At 37.4% G+C, this 21,737-nt stretch overlaps 1 protein-coding gene across 2 annotated transcripts in view; it reads right to left on the bottom strand.

The window, feature by feature from the left end:
- Positions 1-21,434, bottom strand: part of FAM133B (family with sequence similarity 133 member B) — a 34,269-nt gene extending 12,835 nt beyond the window's left edge. For both annotated transcript variants that reach the window (XM_076006441.1, XM_012779638.3), the window contains exons 1-8: positions 21,291-21,434; positions 11,364-11,461; positions 9,832-9,910; positions 8,355-8,429; positions 8,182-8,214; positions 7,682-7,741; positions 7,116-7,208; positions 5,761-5,811 (exon numbers count right to left, since the gene is read on the bottom strand). In XM_076006441.1, the coding sequence (XP_075862556.1) occupies positions 5,761-5,811; positions 7,116-7,208; positions 7,682-7,741; positions 8,182-8,214; positions 8,355-8,429; positions 9,832-9,910; positions 11,364-11,461; positions 21,291-21,314 (513 nt within the window). In that variant the 5' untranslated portion in view covers positions 21,315-21,434. The remainder of the gene's footprint in view (positions 1-5,760; positions 5,812-7,115; positions 7,209-7,681; positions 7,742-8,181; positions 8,215-8,354; positions 8,430-9,831; positions 9,911-11,363; positions 11,462-21,290) is intronic.
- Between the last annotated feature and the right edge of the window lie 303 nt (positions 21,435-21,737).

The following is a 21,737-nucleotide window of genomic DNA, read 5'->3' as shown; positions in this document are numbered from 1 at the left end:
GATTATTTATTCAAACTTCATATATATCTCTGAATACACATGTATAGTTTTCTTCAAATAAATCTTGCTCACTTCTTTAAAATTTTTATATAGATTTTTGGTTATTATTATAAATGGATATTTTCTTCCACTGTATTTTCTAAGTGGGCATTTTATTACCTAGTACTCTCAGAATAATTTAAAATAATAATGGAGCTAAAAATAATGATTCATCATGTGACTTAAAATTAAAGCCTTTATTTGATAATAGACACATAAACAAGATTAAGAGACGCCACAGACCAAAAAATGCCAATCATGTGGATATAAAATTAGTATCCAAGATATATACCTCTTCCAAATCAGAAAGATCAAAAACAATCAGTCCAACAGAAAACCAGGCAAAGACTATGACAAGGCAATGCACAGAAAATGAAATATGAATGGTTAAATAGCAAATGAAGAAGCTTAACCATCTGTACACATTAAATTGGCAAAAATGAAGTCTCCCAATGTTGACAAGTGTGTGAAACAAGGGTACTTTCATAAACTACTAGCAAGAACGCAAATTAATGATAAGCACTTTGGTGAGCAAAATACAGACAAGTGAAATGCACTTCCTAGAACCTAGTAACTATAGTCCAAGGAATAACTTAGAAAATTAACAATAACTTGTGGAAAAGGAAAAATGGATCAGAAATATCCACTGCAGCACTGTTTATATTACTGAAAAATGAAAACAATCTAGATGTGCATAAATAGGAGAACAGAGAAATAATTTGTGGTGAATTAATATCATGGAATACTATAAGCAAAAGAAATGAATGAAATTATCAACAAGGATAAATGTCAACAGTAATGTTGAGTGAAAAAAACAAGTTTCAGAAGGAAATACAATGATACCATTTTGGAAATACACAATATCCTATGTTATTTATGAACACATACTAATGTGATGAAAGTATATAAATGTGGATGGGAAAGATACACACTGATTTCAGGATCAGCTGCTTCAAAGGAAGAGAGATTAAAATAAAAGGAGACTGGCTGGGCGTGGTGGCTCACGCCTGTATTCCTAGCACTCTGGGAAGCCGAGGCGGGAGGATTGCTTGAGCTCAGAGTTCAAGACCAGCCTGAGCAAGAGCAAGACCCTGTCTCTACTATAAATAGAAAGAAATTAGCCAAAACCAACTAAAAAACAGAAAAAACTAGCCGGGCACAGTGGCATGTGCCTGTAGTCCCAGCTACCTGGGAGGCTGAGGCAGGAGGATTGCTTGAGCCCAGGAGTTTGAGGTTGCTGTGAGCTAGGCTGATGCCATGGCACTCTAGCCCAGGCAACAGAGTGAGACTCTGTCTCAGAAACGAAAAAATTTAAAAAAAATAAAACAAGATCTGAAGCCAATGTAAACTGTTAATTCTAGCTAATACATATATGAGAATTTGTTTATTATATTATATATGTATATATTACTCTGTAACTAATAAAGTACTTTAAAATCACGGTGCAGTTGTTTTAGTACTACCAGATTCATTTTCACACACATACTTTTTAAAACATGAGAGAGTTAACACTTATTTTATAATGGTTTTAAAAATCAGGAATTAGGCCAGGCATGGTGGCTCACGCCTGTAATCCCAGCACTCCGAGAGGCCGAAGCAGGAAGATCGCTTAAGGGCAGGAGTCCAAAACCAGTCTGAGCAAGAGCGAGACTCTGTCTTTACTAAAAAATAGAAAGAAGTTAATTGACCAACTAAAAATATATAGAAAAAATTAGCCGAGCATGGTGGCACATGCCTGTAGTCCCAGCCACTAGGGAGGCTGAGGCAGGAGGATTGCTTGAACTCAGGAGTCTGAGGTTGCTGTGAGCTAGGCTGATTCCACGACACTCTAGCCGGGGCAACAGAGTAAGACTCTGTCTCAAAAATAAATAAATAAATACATAAATCCGGAATTAGTGTTGAATTACGTCACATACTTTTGGCAACTATTAAAATAATTATATGGTTTCTTTCCTTTGATGAGTTAATATAACAAATTATATTAATATATTTCTTGACCAGGCGCGGTGGCTCACACCTGTAATCCTAGCTCTCTGGGAGGCCGAGGCAGGAGGATTGCTCGAGGTCAGGAGTTTGAAACCAGCCTGAGCAAGAGCGAGACCCCGTCTCTACTATAAATAGAAAGAAATTAATTGGCCAACTAATACATATAGAAAAAATTAGCCAGGCATGGTGGTGCATGCCTGTAGTCCCAGCTACTTGGGAGGCTGAGGCAGAAGGATCGCTTGAGCCCAGGAGTTTGAGGTTGCTGTGAGCTAGGTTGATGCCACGGGACTCACTGTAGCCTGGGCAACAAAGCGAGACTCTGTCTCCAAAAAAAAATAAAAATTAAAAAAAAAAATATATATATATATCTATCTTATCCTTGAATTCTTGGAATTATGGTTTCTTTTTTTGTAGTGTTCTGATAAATTTTTCTTTGCAAATTGATATATAAAACCACCCTTAGACGTATACCCAAGAAAAATGAAGACATATGTGCACACAGAAATGTATACATGTTTATAAATATGTTTATAGCAGCATTGTTTATGATAGCCAAAAAGCAGGAACAAAACCAAATGTTGATCAATGAAAGAATGGATAGGCCAGGCACGGTGGCTCATGCCTGTAATCCTAGCACTCTGGGAGGCCGAGGCGGGCAGATTGCTCGAGGTCAGGAGTTCGAAACTAGCCTGAGCAAGAGCAAGACCCTGTCTCTACCCTAAATAGAAAGAAATTAATTGGCCAACTAATATATATATATACAAAAAATTAGCCGGGCATGGTGGCTCATGCCTGTAGTCCCAGCTACTTGGGAGGCTGAGGCAGGAGGATCGCTTGCGCCCAGGAGTTTGAAGTTGCTGTGATTGACTTGCTAGGCTGGCGCCACGGCACTCACTGTAGCCTGGGCAACAAAGTGAGACTCTGTCTCAAAAAAAAAAAAAAAAGAATGGATAGACAAGTCACAGTTTATACACACACACACACACTGGAATATTATTCAGCCATAACAAGGAATGAAGTACGGATACATGCCACAACTTGGATGAAACTTGAAAATATTACGCTAGCTGAAAGCCAGACACAAAAGGTCACATATCATATGACTGCTTTTGTATGAATGATATCCAGAATAGACAAATCCAGAGAAACAGAAAGCAGATTCTAATCTGTTTACCTCTAGTTGCCAGAAGATGAGGGGGGAGAACAGGAGTATTTAATGGGTAATGGGTATGGGGTGTTTTTATGGGGTGATGAAAAAGTTCTGAAACTAGAGAGAGGTGGTGGTTGCATAACACTGTAAATACTACTAACTGCCACTAAACTATAATTTTAAAGTGGTCAATAGTATATTATGTGAATTTCATTTCAATTTTTAATTATACAATGATTTTTAAAAGACTGAGTAAAATATAGTAACATTGGTCTGTAGTTTTCTTTCATGAGTAATTGCTTTCTTTAGGTGTTTATTTTTACTAACCAGAAAATATAATTTAAAATGTAAACCAGAAATGGAGGTAGGGTTAAATTCTACATTAACTACAGATAAGTCATAAGTGAAGATAAAACATCTACTTACAATAGTAAAAAGATTTTTTAACATTTACCTATAGTATACTCAATTAGAAACAGAAGTCTATGTTCTTTAATTAAAAGGGGCTTCCTTTTTTTAATTCGTCAGGTGTAATTTTTTTTTAAATATGTAATTTTTATTCTAACATAAGATATACTAATATAGCACAGGTATCTTATTAAAAACAGGTAACTTTAAAGTCAAGAACACACATGTTTTCATGTTTCATTTACTCATTGCATTGTGTAGTAAAACAGCATTGAGCATGATTTCATTCAACAATGATGCATCTTTATAATTTCTCTGAATAAGCTAAGGAAAGACCACCTCAAACTACTAAGACTTGTTATGAAAACATACTATATCTGCCTCATACCTCTGTATAATTACATAACTTCTTCTGAGAATACAGATACATACATAAAATTACTCTACATTTGAAGTTTTTCTGAAAAAGTATTAAAATCATAAACTGTTAAGACTGTATCATAACCAAAATCATGTCCAAAAAGGAGTTACTAAAACAAAAAATTACTTAACTGCAGAATCTCCTATATTTTTTCCCAGTTCATGCAGCTGATAATTTGTATAAAGAATTACTGATGACTTAACTTTGTCCTTTATTTTTTATTTTTATTTCAGGATATTATGAAGATACAAACATTTTGGTTACATTTTATGTTTTTGCCTCATCCAAGCGAGGATTCTCTAATGTATGCCTTTCCCCTCTACAATGCTCACTGCATCCATTAGTTGTGAGTTAACACCCCCGCCTAATCCCCTAATCCCTGGAGAACATTACTATCATGTGAGCACCATAGTGTTGATCAATCAGTGCCAATTTGATGGCAAGTACAAGTGGAGCTCATTCTTCTGATCTTGTGATACCTCACTTCGGATAATGGGCTCAAGCTCTATTTAGGGAAATATAAGAGGTGCTTATATCTTTCCTTATTATTGAATAATATTCCATTGTATACATATACCAAAGTTTAATAATCCACTCATGAACTGACAGGCACTTGGGTTGTTTCCACATCTTTGCAATAGTGAATTGTGCTGTCATAAACATTTAGTTGCAGATGCCTTTATTACAGAATGTCTTTTGCTCTTTTGGGTAGATGCCTAATAGTGCTATTACTGGATCAAATGGTATTTCTATTTTTAGCTCTTTGAGGTATCTCCAAATTCTTTTCCACAGAGGTTGCACTAATTTGCAGTCCCTCCAGCAGTGTAAGAGTGTTCCTGTCTCTCCATATCCTCACCAGCATTTGTTGTTTTGGGATTTTTTGATAGAGGCCAATCTCACTGGGGTTAGGTGATATTTCATTGTGGTTTTAATTTGCATTTCTCTAATGATTAGAGATGTTGAGCTTTTTTTTTTTTTACATGTTTGCTGGCCATTATTCTCTCTTCTTTTGAAAAGTTTCTGTTCATTTCCTTTGCCCATTTATTGATGGGATTGTTTGATTTTTTTTTTTTTGTTGATTTTTTTAAGTTCTAGATAGATTCTTGTTGTCAGCCAAAAGGGCCTTCTTTAAAATGACTTGAGAAAACAAAGGAAATGTACAATCTCCATTATTTTGTATTTTTAATTTGAGAGAATCCATTAATCTACACAAATTCAAACTCTCCACACAATACTCTTCTGATCTTTTACCTTCAAAAATGAATCCCAATTAAAAATGTCCTTAAATCAACATGCAATCCATAAAAGCAAAATAAATAAATCTCTTAAGTTAAAAGGGTACATATTATTGTTAATTTAAGTCAATTAAGTATTTTTTTTTTTTTTTGAGACAGAGTCTCGCTTTGTTGCCCAGGCTAGAGTGAGTGCCGTGGCGTCAGCCTAGCTCACAGCAACCTCAAACTCCTGGGCTCAAGTGATCCTACTGCCTCAGCCTCCCGAGTAGTTGGGACTGCAGGCATGTGCCACCATGCCCGGCTCATTTTTTTCTCTATATATTAGTTGGCCAATTAATTTCTTTCTACTTAGGGTAGAGACAGGGTCTCGCTCTTACTCAGGCTAGTTTCAAACTCCTGACCTTGAGCAATCTGCCTCAGCCTCCCAGAGTGCTAGGATTACAGGTGTGAGCCACCATGCCCAGCCTTCAATTAAGTGTTATATGACAGACTATCTTAAGACAATGTAAAAGTATGGTTACCTTTTCTTTCTCAGTTGCATCCTTTGACTTCTTTTTCTTTTTTAAACTATCCTAAACAAACACATGTATATGTAAATTTTAATGTAAAGGATACAGCATTATAGAACAAGAACAAAAATACCAAAAAAGTGATTAGTTCTATAACAACCCCAGCATATTATTCTGAAAATGTAAAAGAAATGTATGCTATATATCTATTCCCTTGTAAGCAAACAAGCTTCTTCATTTATTTGTCTGTATATTAAATTTATGTACTCCTAAAAAGATAGATATCTGTAATACCGTCATGGACTATCTTAAAATAGGACTTTATACCATTGCCTATCTTTGCCTGTGATGGTCACATGCACTGGAGTTCTAATTCACACTGTGCTCAGACATCCACCAATCTAATTTCCCTACTCTCCGCATCAGGTGGGGATGCAACAATTTCTGCTTTTGAACCCCTTAGTTTTAGCTATTAATCTCCCAAGCCTCAGATTCCTTATGGATTAACAAATAACTACTTTCCAGGGTTTTTGAGGTTAAACAATTTAACACATCAAGTGCTTAGAATAGTACCTAACACAAAGTAGGCCCTCAATAAATGTTAGCTATCATTATTATGAGACTAGCTCTTCTGCTTTAAAACACAATGGGAAACCAACATTTATTGAATACTTTCTAAATACCAAATATTTTGCCAAAAGATATTTCAATGGGGCCAGTAGATATCTGCTATAAAATCCAGATAGCTGCTTTGGTTTCCTGAGACTCTAGTAGAATGCTTGTCAAATTGTGGTCTACAGACACCCGTGTATCAGAATCACATGGCCATCTGTTGAAAATGTAGGCTTCTGAGCCTGATCAGACTGACTAAATCTGAGTCTGAAAGCAGGGCCCAGATATCAAATTTTTTATTAAGAACTGTGTGCCTTTTTTTATGATCACTGAAGTTTGACAGCCAAATGTGTCTGACAAGTCTGGTTAGTACAGAACTAATTTAGGTACAGTATAATAGAAAGGACACTGGACTAGACATTACAAGATATAAATAAATTTGACCTCCAAATCTAATACTAGCTTAAGCATAATGTTTTTTCTCTGAACTATAACCACTTTATGAAAATGGGGAAAATAATGGAAGTTGTCATGAACATGTGGCAATATGGAGGCATATATACAAAAGTCCTGGCGAATTATCAAATATCACATGTAAAAAATTATTAAGCACATCAATTAAGTGGCACAGAACATCAAATTACAAAAATAAGACTGCATCTCATTTCTTAATTGAGAACAACTTAAAACAGGAAGAACTAAAACAACTTAAATGTCTTTGCTATCCAAAATGTTAATAATTTAAATAATTTTACCTTACTGTCTGATTCAGTTTCTGACACAGAGCTTTCAGAAGATTTATGTGAACGGTTCTTCTTTTTCTTTCTCCGTTTTCCTTGTTTTTTATCCTACATAAAACATTTTTTACAAACAATTGGCTTTCTGTTTCAAAAATATAATTTATGCATTTTATTAATATCAAACTTTTATCAATGAACAAAACTGAATGGAAGGACTACCTTATAAATATATATTTTCCTTAATAATTAATATTTAAACTGTAACATATCATTTTCCTGTTTTTATAAAAAAAGTCAAGTGATTTGAATCACATGCAATCCCTAGCATCTAGTCAAATAACATTTTACATTTTCAAATGTTTCTTCTGATATTTTTACATGAACAGATTTAAAAATCTAAAAAATATACTATATGCCAATACTTAAATATCTAGTTATTTATTCATGTCAGTCTCTAAGTTATGAATAATTAATCAAAACCTCAAAGTAAACATTTCTAACAGATAGTTCACAATGGGTTTCCTTTTGACATGAAGGAAACTGGAGATATTACTTAACAAACCATTATAAGCAAACCTTACCTCATCTTCAGAATCTTCAGAACTGCTGGAAGAATCAGAGCTTGATGAAGAAGATGAATACTTGACCAAGCACAAAACAATTAAAGCTTGTGAGATGCAGGAATTTTTTTCTTTTACTAAGTCTCTCAAATACTTAGTGAAATTAATCTACTGTCTGAGAAACAGATGCCATATTCATAAGACATAAACATTAAAATGTAAAATGTCACACTTGCCCCCCCCATATAAAAGCTCTACAAAGTAACAGCATAGGTGGTAAGAATAGTCATCACGCTTCCTCTTTAAATAGCAACAGAAAAGTTACTTGGTTATAAAGAGGGTGACACTTTCTTATCACCGATAAAACAAAACCACCCATCACAACCAAAGGACCTTCAGGTTCCTTGACTCATCCAGAGTTTTAAGTTATCTTAACTGTACAGGTTAAATAAATTAATTGATCTTACTTTTTTGTAGGCTTTTAATTATAACATTTAGAAAAATGGAAAACTTTTGCTCACCCTACCAGATTTCTTCTTTTCTTTTTTCTTTCTCTAAATGGAAACAAATAAAAGTATAAGTCTAAAGAAGTTGATGTGAGTTTTCAAATGTATCTCTTAATAGCAGTATATAGCATTATTATAAAAATCTAACTATGAGATTAAGAATAGCAATAAATTAAGAATGGTATTACCTGTCTTTTTTTGGATGAGCTCTCACTTCCACTTAACAGTTTCTCCCTGTGTTTTTCTAGTTCTTTCTTCCAGTTCTGCAAAAAGGTTATAAATACCATCAGAGGCTATCTATCCCCTTCTAATACACCTAGTATAGAGAAACAACCACTGCTTCCTTCCCTCTATCCTTTAATTCCTCTCACCTATCTCAGCTTTTAATTACAGTCAAAAGATATCCATGTGCTAATCCTTCACCCTATCACCTAAGGAGCCTCTAATGGCTCTCTTCAAAGAGGATATTAAAGACTGGAAGTTCTCCACTGTATACTGAGAGTAGGCATAGGGATTATTCCTGAGACTAAGACCTTTTCTCTTTTCAACAAAGATGGCTAGATTCTCTTTCCAGCCAGTAAAAGTTCAATTAGTCTACAATGTGGTTGAAATACTATATATATGTTTATAATCAAAACAAACAAACAACAGAGGTTCTGGGTTGGTAAACACTTCCCAGTGTTATGAAGTTCGCAGCCCTGGAGAGGGTATAGAAAAGGAGCTCCGTGCTCATTCCCCCATACTTCATGCTGCATGTAGTATGTAGATCACTGCAACCTCAAACTCCTGGGCTCAAGTGATTCTCTTGCTTCAGCCTCTGACTAGTTGGGAACACAGGTGTGCACCAGGATGCTCAGCTCATTTTTCTATTTTCAGTAGAGATGGCATCTCCTTCTTGCTCGGGATGGTCTACAACTCCTGAACTCAAGTGATCCTACTGCCTTGGCCTCCCAGAGTGCTAGGAGTATAGGCATGAGCCACTACACCTGACCTGAGTTTTATCTTTTATAATAAACTAGTAATAGCAAGTATTGAAAATAACAACGAGAAGCAAACATCACTATGGAAATCCCAGGGTAAGTGGGGAGCACAAGGTAAGAACTTAAAATAATTTAGATGATTTAAATTATAAGATGGTAATCCTAGCACTCTGGGAGGCCGAGGCCGGTGGATTGCTCAAGGTCAGGAGTTCGAAACCAGCCTGAGCAAGAGCGAGACCCGTCTCTACTATAAATAGAAAGAAATTAATTGGCCAACTAATATATATAGAAAAAATTAGCCGGGCATGGTGGTGCATGCCTGTAGTCCCAGCTACTCGGGAGGCTGAGGCAGTAGGATTGCTTGATCCCAGGAGTTTGAGGTTGCTGTGAGCTAGGCTGACGCCAGGGCACTCACTCTAGCCTGGGCAACAAAGTGAGACGCTGTCTCAAAAAACCAAAAACTAAATAAATAAAATAAATAAATAATAAGATGGTTATTCTCTATTTTTTAAAGAAAGCATACATTTACATACAATCCTATATTCATTATAACAATAATACTTCTAAAATACAGAGCCTCCTTAATCAAACTCTTGGTTTATTAAAAAATGAAACATAAGATGATTTCATTTTTATTATAAGAAAAAAGATTAGTCTATTTTTTAAAAAGGTACTTTTTACAAACCTCATTCATTTTTTCTTCAAATTCAGCCAAAGCCTTGGAACCTTTCTTTTTCTTTTCTAGCTGCTCTTTCACTTCTTCCCTTAAAAAGTAGAATACACAAACAACGTTTCAAGCAATTCAAATTAGATGCATGCTTACAAATAAGGCAAATAAATTTTCATAAATAAACTTTTCTTAACATTCTCATAGATTTCCATTATAATAATTCCATTATTCATTTTATAATAAACCTGACACGTGCAGAGACTAGCTGATATAGCACACCTCACTGCTTATTCTTAGAAAGGCCTACTCACAAGATAGGCCCTACGTGGGTATCTGGGAACTTGGATTTTGGAAGTTTCTTACCATTCCCTGATAAGAGCAGCTCATTGTGCCTAAGCTGTACAAATAATGGAGTTTAGGCTAAATACCTGCTTTCTTTCTGGAAATCTAGAATTTGGGTACATGACAAACAGAGGCTGATTAGCCTCAGTAAAACCCCTGGGCACTAAGTCTCTAATGAGCTTGCATTGGTTGGCAATATCTCACATGTGTTATTAAGTAAGGGGATTAAGTACATCTTACGTGATTCCACTAGGAGAGGACCCTTTGAAGCTTGAGCCTGATCTCCCCTGGAATTTGCTCCATGTGCCTTTTCTCTTTGCTGATTGTATTTGGTATCCTTTCACTGTAATAAATCGTACCTTGAGTATGACTATCTGCTGAGACGCCTGTGAGTCCTTCTATGAATTATCCAACCTGAGGGCTGTTTTAAAGACATCTGACACACATGTAATATACTTGCTTGGGCATTTCCCTGTAAAGTTCATTCCCTCTCCCCATTTTAAAGATAAAATATACTTTGTTTGGAATAATTTATTTTCTGGTATGCTGCAATGGTTAACAACAGTGCTCATGCACACCAGTGGACAAGGCTTACTTCCTACTCAACTCAAAGGAAGGAGTCCCTATTATATATAAGCACACCTTTCAAACACAGTTGCCTAGCTTTCAGGGGCACTTAGAAGGATTCTGAAGCTGACAGCTCTGAAGCTTGTCACATGTCACCTTAGGAGTATGGTATTAACAATAAGGAATACACACTAAATAATAATAATGCCTATGCTATGATGCTTTATTTATAAGCAATCAGAGGCACTCAAGGAGTTTTTCTAACTCATTGAAAATCCAGTAGATAAAACTAGAAACAAGGCTGAACATTTTTCTTCCTAACACCTGGTTACACCTCGATGAAGGGCAAGATTATTTAAACCCATTATTTTAAATGGCTTATAACACTGCAAGGTTAAGGTCTTTTAGGGGATAGAGAAGAGACTGGTATGAAAAGGTTACCTGGCAGTGCTTTAGCTACATTGTGGGTTCTCAAATGTTTGTTTTACAGTTGTACATGTGTTTGATATATTCAAAAGAAAGCACATATCAAGTATTACAAGGTATCTGGCAAATACTTGGCAATCAATAAAAGTTTTAAGAATAAACTTTAAAAGTTTATAAAAAGCTTATAAATAGGTAAACTGTTCCACAAATACCAGGTAGGCCTTGGTCGATTCAGATAATCCTGGATTGTTGGCCCTGAAGACTGGACTGGACCCCTTGATCTGGCCATTGCTATTGGGTTCATATAGGCCTTGAAGAAAGAACAAAAATTAATTCCATTAAAATAACTTAAAAATGCCAAAGCTCACTTACTCTTCAATTTGACTAACCAACTTTTCATTAAAAAAAAAAAATTTTAACCCTCCCTTAATCCTTGAAAGTTTGGGAGATAAGAAATATCACTATTTCATAGAAAATGTGTTTTTTCCCCAGGGATTTAATGAAATAATAATGATACCTCTCACCTATTGATGGCTTTATAGTACTTTGTCCTAAAGCACAATACCCTTGTAATGGTGGTAACACTATGCTCACTGGCAATTAAGAAACTTTATTTCAAAAAAGTTAAAAAAGATCTAATTCTAAATTCATTGCTAATTCCACTGCATCTTCTATCCCAGGAAATACTGTGCCATACTGAAGGCAATTTTATTCACAAATTATTAACATCATTTAAATTAGGCTGGGCATGGTGGCTTATGCCGTAATCCCAGTACTTCAGGAGGCCAATGTAGGAGGACTGAAGTTCAACACCAGCCTGGGCAACATAGTGAGATCCTGTCTCTACAAAAAAATTTAAAAATTAGCCAGACATGGTGGTGTGCACCTATAGTCTAGCTACTTTGGAGGCAGAGGCAGGAGGATTGCTTGAGCCCTGGAATTCAAGGTTTACAGTGAGCTAGATCACACCAGTGTACTCCAAGCCTGGGCGAAAGAGTGAGACCCTGTCTTTAAAAAGAAAATACATTAAAAAAAAAAATTATACCCAGGCAAAAAAATTAGAACTTTATCAAAATTAAAAAGGTTTTGTACATCAAAGTATACTATCAAAAAAGTGAAAAAGGCCGGGCGCGGTGGCTCACGCCTGTAATCCTAGCTCTTGGGAGGCCGAGGCGGGCGGATTGCTCAAGGTCAGGAGTTCAAAACCAGCCTGAGCAAGAGCGAGACCCCGTCTCTAAAAAAAAAAAAAAAAAAAAAAAGTGAAAAAACAATTCACAGAATGGGGAAAAATATTTGCAAATTATATATCTGATAAGAGATTAATATCCAGAATGTATAAACAGCCATACAACTCAACAACAAAAAATCCCCAAATAACCCAACTGAAAAATGGGCAAAGGACTTGAACAGACATTTCTCCAAAGAAGGTATATAGTAAATGGCCAATAAGCACATGAAAAAATGTTTAAACATCACTAGTCATTAGGGAAATACAAACCAAAATCATGAAGAGATGCCACCTCACACCCATTAGGATGGCCATTATTAAAAAAACGAAAATCACAAATCACAGGGGTTGGTGAGGATATGGAGAAATAAGAACCCTTGCACACTGGTGCTTGGAATGTAAAATGGTGTGGCAGCTGTGGAAAACAGCTGTTCAAAAAGTTAAACGTAGAATTACTACATGATCCAGCAATTCCACTTCTATGTATGCACCCAAAAGAACTGCAAACAGGAATTCAAACAGATACTTGCTCACAAATGTTCATAGCAGCATTATTCACAACAGCCAAAAGGTGGAACTATTGCGAATATCCATCTACAGATGAACAGATAAACTAAATGTGGTATACATATGTACAATGGAATATTATTCAGCCTTAAAAAGGAATGAGATTCTGAAACATACTACAACCTGGAGGAGCTTTGAAAACATGCTAAGTGAAATAAACCAAACACAAGAGGACAAATATATGATTCCCCCTATATAATAAGGTACCTAGTAAAAGCAAATTCATAGAGAAATTAGAATAGAGGCTACTACAGACTGGGGAGAAGTGGAAATTGGGATTTACTGTTTACTGGGTACAGAGGCTCTTGTTTGAGATGACTTAAATGGATAATGGTGATGGTTGCACAACACGATGAATATACTTAATGCCACTGAACTATACACTTTGAAATGGTAAATTTTGTTACGTATATTTTAGCTCAATAAAAAAAATCTATGAAAAATTATGTTCTGTATCGAAATTTACTATAGCAGAAAAACACATTTTAAAGATTTTTTTCAAAAATATATTGAGATAAAGTCTTCTTTGTTAATTCTAGTGTCTAGCAAAGAGATTTTGTCTTTTTTTTTTTTTTTTTTTTTTTTTTAGAGACAGGGTCTCATTTGCTGCCCAGGCTGGAGTACAGTGGCACAATCAAAGCTCAGTGCAACCTTGAATTCCTCAGATCAAGCAATCTGCCTTACCCTTCAGAGTAGCATTGTACTATAGGTATGCACCACCATGTCCAGCTAATTTTTATTTTTTTGTATAGACAGGGTCTCACTGTGTTGCCTAGGCTGATCTTGAACTCATGGTCTCAAGCCACCCTCCTATCTTGGTCTCCCAAAGTGCTGGGATTATAGGTGTGAGCTATCATGCCTGGCCTACGTGCTGTTTTCTTAAAATTCTCTTTAAAATCTGGCCTTTAATTCAGTCTCAACCTCTTGATCCTCATATTAAGTTTTCCCAAATTCAATTCAAGGCAACAAGCATGTACAAAATTCTACTTTTTAAACAAAAAAAATTTTCATTGAAAATGACTACTATCAAGGTTGATTTTAAGATCTTACACCTAACATGTAACATTCTAAAAGAAGTAAAAGGAAACAATGTATTTGTTGCATTTTATTTAACAAAATCTGTAAAAATTATCGTTTCCCAACTTCATAACAAATAAGTGTTATGTACTTCAAGATTTCTCTGGCAGAGCAAACAATATAAAACTAGCATAAACAACACATGCTTAGAACTATTTCCATTTAATGCACACAGCCTAATTATAATTACTTGAAATGAAAAAGACAAACCTTTGATATAATTTTCTACAAGCAGAAACAAATTCGAGAGCCCCTAATGTCACGGCTGTTTATAGAATCAGGACAAGATGTACATGTCAAATACAATGTTAGAGACGGAGGCATATAGTTCTATGTTTTTTTATAAACTGTTATGGCTTTAAATATTTCATCCAACCATCTTTGCTGAGCATTTCAATCGGTGGATGTGGAAGTATGACAAACAATGAAAGCAGAAATAGAGGAACTATTAACCCAACTAATGATATTGTCAATCCTAAAAATTGGAAGTACGTACAACATACAAGCTAAGTTCACCATTTGTAAAACAGAAGCATTGTTCATATTGTTAAACTGTAAACTAAATTATTTGGCTGAAAGCAGCCTCCATATATAGTGAACTGTAATGTAGCTTGATTATGTGAGTGAGTTGTAACCTAAGAGTATGCCCTCTTAACCAAGCTACTGAGTCTCAGCCAATCATAGTAGCTGAATCCTCAGCCAATTCCAAGCTAAAGGCAGCCAAATGATGCCCACATCAGGCAAACATGAAACTGCACCAATCAGGTAATCTCTGTACATCATTTCCTGTTTTTCCTGTTATAAATGCAGCTCATCACTTTGTAAATGGGTGGGTGGGGGAGTGGGGATTCTGAACCATCTTCCCCCGGTTCTAAAAGCTTTTTCTTGCTCAAATCGTTAAATGTAACTGGTCTCAGGTTTGTTTGTTTTTTAAAATCTATCATCTGATTTCCTTGGAATCGTGTCATAATTTTAGTAGTACCTAATGGTAGTTTAAAAGTTTAAATTTGTAAAAATTATTTCCAAAGAGTGCAAATATACACAAGGATGTTCAGGACTAAATTACTAAAATAGCAAAAACTGAAAACATTCAAATAGCCATCAAATTGGGATTCATTCCAATATATTTAAGTTATAACCCCCAAAATGAAATACTAAGTAGCCATTAAAATGAATGAAGTAGATCTTTTCTCAAGTAAAAACCAAAGGCAAGTTGCCAAAAAATAAAAGAACCATTTTAATAAATAACTATAAAAATTTTAAAATCTGGATGCATGTGCACCAGAATATGAAGGGAGACACCCACATTCATCATTCATACACTGAAGAAAAATTTTTAAATAATATTACCTTTATAAGAGGAAACAAACAAAAATAACTATGCACAAACATTACATTAATGAAAAAGGCAAACAAAATGAGAAAAATTCAATCCCAGTACTGCTACATCAGTTCAGAGAGCTGAATTGTCCTTATGTAAAAATTCACAAATATAACAATGGCAATTTTTCATGCTAATTTTTTTTTTTTGGAGACAGGATCTCACTCTATCACCCAGACTGGAGAGCAGTGGTGGGATCATAGCTCACTGCAGCCTTAACTCTTGGGCTCAAGGCGTCCTCTTGTTTCTGCCTCCTGAAGTGCTGGGATTACCAGCATGAGCCTCTCTGCCCAGCTCATCCTAATTTTTTTTTTAAAAAAAACCCCAACATTTACTATGTTATACAGTCTTCAAATTTTCATCTATCTTAACAGTACACTACTGTTTTCGTATCTTAATGTCTACTGTCAAACTGCTTTCCCAAAGAACATACCAACCTATTTATGTTTACTTTTCAAAGGAAAAATAATAAAGTATTCATATAATTAGCTAACACTAATTATGGTCAATTTATGGCACAATTACATGAGCTACCACTGAAGTAATAAGGCTTACTTTTAAGCTTTTAATCATAAACATTATCCTCAATCTGCTTAAGTATACTCCAAATATCTCCATGATTTATTTCAATTATAACAGCAATATTTATTAAGTGCATCTTATGTACTAGGCTTCATGTACAATACTTGATGGTCTGCTTTTTTTTTTTTTTTTTTTTTTGAGACACAGTCTTGCTCTGTCACCCTGGCTAGAGTGCAGTGGCGTCATAGCTCACTAAAACCTCAAACTCCTTGGCTCAAGTGGTCCTCCTGCCTCAGCCTCCTGAGTAACTGGGACTATGGCATGCACCACCGCACCTGGCTAATTTTTCTTTTTTTTTGGAGAGCCAGGGGTCTCACCCTTGCTCAGGCTGGTCCCCAGCTCTTGAGCTCAGGCAACCCTCCCATCTTGGCCTCCTAGAGTGCTAGGATTATAACTGTAAGTCTGGTCTTAATGATTAAGCAACAATATTTTTTTTTTTTACAATGCAAACCAGAAAATTTTCAAAAACAAAGGTAAAAGCTTTTTCACTTACGCATCAGTGTGAAAAATAATGCTCCTAACATTAGGTGGGTGGTTAAAATTTAGTTAAAATATAGAAATTGTACAATTTCTTGAAACATCTCACCATGACTTAATCATTTAAAATACCGTGACCTTGTAAATCAAACATTCATATTCATAAATAACTAGAATTGTCTGTGGCTCCAAATTGCTGCGTGAGTTTGGGTAACAGAAAATGACTTTGTTTTTGAAACTGAGGATGGCAAACCGAGCTCCAGGGGATAAATATGTGGGCAGGTACAAAAAGAGCAATGCAGTAAAACTGCTCAAGACACAGTGTGCTGAATTTCATTTGGTACTTTGATTATCTATTTTTATCTAAATGATACATCTATTTTAGAGCATACAAAGTAAAAGAAAAGAACAAGAGGGAAACTTCCAGAAAACAACAGGCACAAAGGGCGGCTATGAACTTAACCTTTAACAAATCCTGAGAATTAAACTGTTCAGGTAAAAAAAAAAAAAAAAAAGGAAACAAAAAAACTTCTGAATAGAGAACCCAGAAATAAATCTACACATCTATAGTGAAGTTACCTTTGAAAGGTACCAAGATCATACAGTGGGGAAAGGACAGTCTCTTCAGTAAATGGTGCTGGGAAAACTGGATATCCATATACAGAAGAATGAAACTAGACCCTTATCTCTTGCCATATACAAAAATCAAATCAATATGAATTAAAGACTTAAATCTAAGACCTGAAACTATGAAACTGCTAAAGGAAAACACTGGGGAAATGCTTTAGGACATTAGTCTGTGCAATGATTTCTTGAGTAATATCCCCAAAGCACAGGCAACCAAAACAATACTGGAAAAATGGGATCACATCAAGCTAAAAAGCGTCTGCACAGCAAAGGAAACAATCAACAAAGGGAAGAGAAACCCACAGAATGGGAGAAGATATTTGCAAACTACCCACCTGATAAGGGACTTACAACTAGAATATATAAATAAGGAGCTCCAACAACTCAAGAGGGGGGAAAAAATCAAATAATCTGTTTAAATAATGGGCAAAGGATCTGAATAGACATTTCTCAAAGACATACAAATGGCCAACAGATATACGAAGAAATGCTCAACATCATTAGTCATCAGAGAAATGCAAATGAGAACTACAATAGGATATCATCTCACCCCTGTTAAAATGGTTTTTATTTTACGAAGACAGGCAATAATAAAGGCTGGCAAGGATGTGGAGAAAGGGGAGCCCTCCTTTACTGTTGGTAGGAATGTAAATTATTGCAACCACTACAGCAGCAATCCCCAACCTTTTTGGCACCAGGGACTGACTTTATGGAAGACAGTTTTTCCACAGATGGGGAGGGGGACTTTGGGATGATTCAAGCACATTACATTTGTTGTGTACTTTATTTCTATTATTATTATAATGTAATATATAATGAAATAATTATACAAATCACCATAGGTTGGGGACTGCTGCCAAGGAGAACAATATGGAGGTTTCTCAAAAAACTGAAAATAGAACTACCATATGACCCAGCAATCCCACTGCTTGGGTATATATCCAAATGAGGGGAAATCAGTATATAGAAAAGATATCCACACTCCCATGTTTACTGCAGTTCTATTCACAATAGCCAAGATTTGGAGTCAACCTAAGTTCATCAGTGGATGAATGGATAAAGAAACTGGTACATATACACAATGGAATATTATACAGCCACAAAAAGAATGGAATGCTGCCCCTTGCAACAACATGGATGGAACTGGAGGACATTTTGTTAAATGAAATAAACCCAGCACAGAAAGATAAATCTCACATTCTCACTCTCATGTGGGAACTATGTATGAACAACAATTGATAGTTACCAAAAGCTGGGAAGGGGGAGGGATGATGGTTAATGGATGCAAAAGTATAATTAGTTAGGTAGAATGAACAATATTTGATATCACAATAAGGAGACTATAATCAACAATAAGGTAGAGTACACTTTAAAATAACTAAAAGAGTGAAATTGGAATGTTCCTAACACAAAGAAATAATAAATGCTAGAAGTAATGGATACCCCAATTACCCTAATTTGATTCACATTGTATATCTGTATCCGAACATCACATGCACCCTACAAAGATATACAACTATTATGTACCCATAATTAAACACAAAACCTGTTCTAAGAATTTATACCAAGAGTGAATTCTAATGTAAATTATGACTTTTGTGGGGTGATGATGTATCAATATAGGTTCATCAATTGTAACAAATGTACTACACTGGTGGGGGATGTTGATAATGGGGAGGCTATTCATGTGGGGGAACAAGAGGTATATGGGTTATCTCTGTACTTTCCTCTCAATTTTGCTGTGAACTTAAAATTGCTCTAAAAAATTAAGTCAAGAATTACGATGTTCAGAACTGACTGCCCACTAACCCAAGTTTTGGTTGCAGTTTAAATAATCTCATCCTCTCCTCTATGCAATGAGATTGAATTAGACAAACTGTGTCTATTACCTTTTAATCTCCCACAATCTTTGAAGTGCAAACAAAATGTTACCAGAACATTTTGTGCCATGAAAGCATAACAAAAGTAGTAAGCAGGCCGGGCGCTGTGGCTCACGCCTGTAATCCTAGCTCTTGGGAGGCCGAGGCGGGCGGATTGCTCAAGGTCAGGAGTTCAAAACCAGCCTGAGCAAGAGCGAGACCCCGTCTCTACTATAAATAGAAAGAAATCAATTGGCCAACTGATATATATATATATAAAAAATTAGCCGGGCATGGTGGCGCATGCCTGTAGTCCCAGCTACTTGGGAGGCTGAGGCAGAAGGATCACTCGAGCCCAGGAGTTTGAGGTTGCTGTGAGCTAGGCTGACGCCACGGCACTCACTCTAGCCTGGACAACAAAGCGAGACTCTGTCTCAAAAAAAAAAAAAAAAAAAAAATAGTAAGCAGAGCACAGTTATCACAATGCTCTAGCAAATGAAGCTAACTCAGTAAGTTTCTCAAATGTTTTAAAGGGATATGTAAACCCAGACTTTCTTTTCCAGTAAAACGAACAATTTGGGCCTCAGTATAAAACTGCACCCCAAATCAGCCGATTTCTAAACATTTAAGGCCCAAGGGCATTAAAAGAGGCCAAACACCCTAACATCTCAAACATAAGGATGCTCTCGCATAATATCATTTCAACTATTTGACAATCAAGATACCACAAAGTCTTACTGGTAGCCAAGAGAAAAGAACGTTCCCCAACTTTATAATCAAGATTTACTACCACAGTGGTTCCAAGACATTTTCGATTATAAAGACTATACAAAACTACATTTTTAAAATGGAAAATGTCATCATTTCATAAAAGGCTCTTTTAATGCACGTGCACACCCTCAAGTAATTGTTGAATAAAAAATCTAGTTCATGGCCTGGCGCGGTGGCTCACGCCTGTAATCCTAGTATTCTGGGAGGCCGACGCGGGTGGATTGCTAGAGGTCAGGAGTTCGAAACCAGCCTGAGCAAGATCGAGACCCATCTCTACTATAAATAGAAAGAAATTAATTGGCCAACTAATATATACAGAAAAAATTAGCCGGGCATGATGGCGCATGCCCATAGTCCCAGCTACTCGGGAGGCTGAGGCAGAAGGATTGCTTGAGTCCAGGAGTTTGAGGTTGCTATGAGCTAGGCTGATGCCACGGCACTCACTCTAGCCTGGGCAACAAAGTGAGACTCTGTCTCAAAAAAAAAAAAAAAAAATCTAGTTCATTAAATGTAGTATAGTGCATTTTTCTCATTTTGGTGTTTGATGGTTCACTGTCATAGATAGACAAGCCCAGGAACTGTTAGGCTGCAACCTAATCTTATTGCTATTCTCTTATGTTATCGTCCATACAATCTGATTCATTACCTGGGCTTTTCAAATCACTTCCACTACTGTTACCCAGCGATGTGGAATGCTTTCCTCCCATCTTCACCTGTCAAAAGTACCTTCTCTTTTCAATCTCGTTTACTAGAGTAATAATTTTCATGGCAAACAACTGCTCATGCATCTTGCCTTCTGCGGTTTCAACTATCCTGCATGGTTGTGGATGGATAAGAATTTCCTCTTATATAGGAAGAAACTGAGGCCCAAAGAAGAAAAGTAACTTGTCCTAGGTCACCTAACTTCCGAGGGACCCAGACTGACAGTCCAGTCTATGCTGGATTCCAAAGCTAACTATTTTCACATCACTCAGTCCTCCGCAGGGTCTACTAGGTGCCAGGCAGTACTGGGCACTGGACATAGGAAGGCAAATGCTGTGAGGCTCTCACATGAGAGCCCACCTGCCGCTAGAACATGGCGCGCTGCTGGGCCCCAGAAGCGGGGGCTGCGTCGAAGCCTCAGCACCTCCATTCCACTTGGGTGCGCAAGAGGAGAGGGGAACCCACCCGGGGAGGACGACCACGAGGAGGGGGTGAGTCCCGGAGCCTTAGACTTTGGAGTTGTTTTCAGGGTAGACAGATTTCTCCTGAGCCCTTGTGGCTCTAAGAAGCGGGCACTGCTGGCCCGGGTGCTAGAGGGAAGCGGGCCAGGGAGCAACTGCCAGAGCGAGCGGCGGGACGGGGGAAGAGGAACCAGGAGGGCGGGAGACATAGTTGGGGACCCGAAGGCGCCAACAGCGTGCGTGGCGCACGCGCATCTGGGACCGGTGGAGGGTGCTGGGTCTTCGGGCCCTAGGTCCGAGGGACGCCGCTGGCCCTCCGGCCGGGCCGGGCCGGGCAGAAGGAGGGGTCCCGCTCTCCTGCCGCCGAGCCCCACGCCGCTCCATTGTTTTCCCCGCCGAGCACTCACCACCCGATTGTCGCGCTTCCCCATGGTGCCCGACTGAGCAAACAGACGCTGAGAGACCCCAGGCCGGAGAAGCGGCCGAAGCAGGCCCGCCGCAGGTCGGTCTGCCGCCTCCCCGCTCCGCCCAGAGAGCGGCGCCGCGCGGCCCCGACGGCGCCGCCAGTCCACAGCGCCCCCTAGCGCCGCGGAGGAGAGGCCGGCGCCGGCCGTCACCCGCGACTCCCAGGGATCGCCTGAGGGATTCCTGTTCTTTATCACCCGCCCAGGGCGCTCGCGGACCCTGCACTTCTCCGTACACAGCCTCACCGAGGCAGCTCGCTTCGGTTTGCCCTTGCATTGTTCTGCTTTCTTCTCTCCTTGATGTGCTGAAGTACTCATTCTAGGAGACACAAAGATTATTCCCACGCTTACTGTGCGCAAGTGGTAGGGATAAACTGAGGACCGGGAGCG

The sequence above is a fragment of the Microcebus murinus genome, chromosome 9 (assembly GCF_040939455.1).
Source record: "Microcebus murinus isolate Inina chromosome 9, M.murinus_Inina_mat1.0, whole genome shotgun sequence".
Lineage (NCBI taxonomy): Eukaryota > Metazoa > Chordata > Mammalia > Primates > Cheirogaleidae > Microcebus > Microcebus murinus.
Note: the sequence above shows the minus strand (reverse complement) of the source record. Positions and strands in the feature narration are given on the sequence as shown.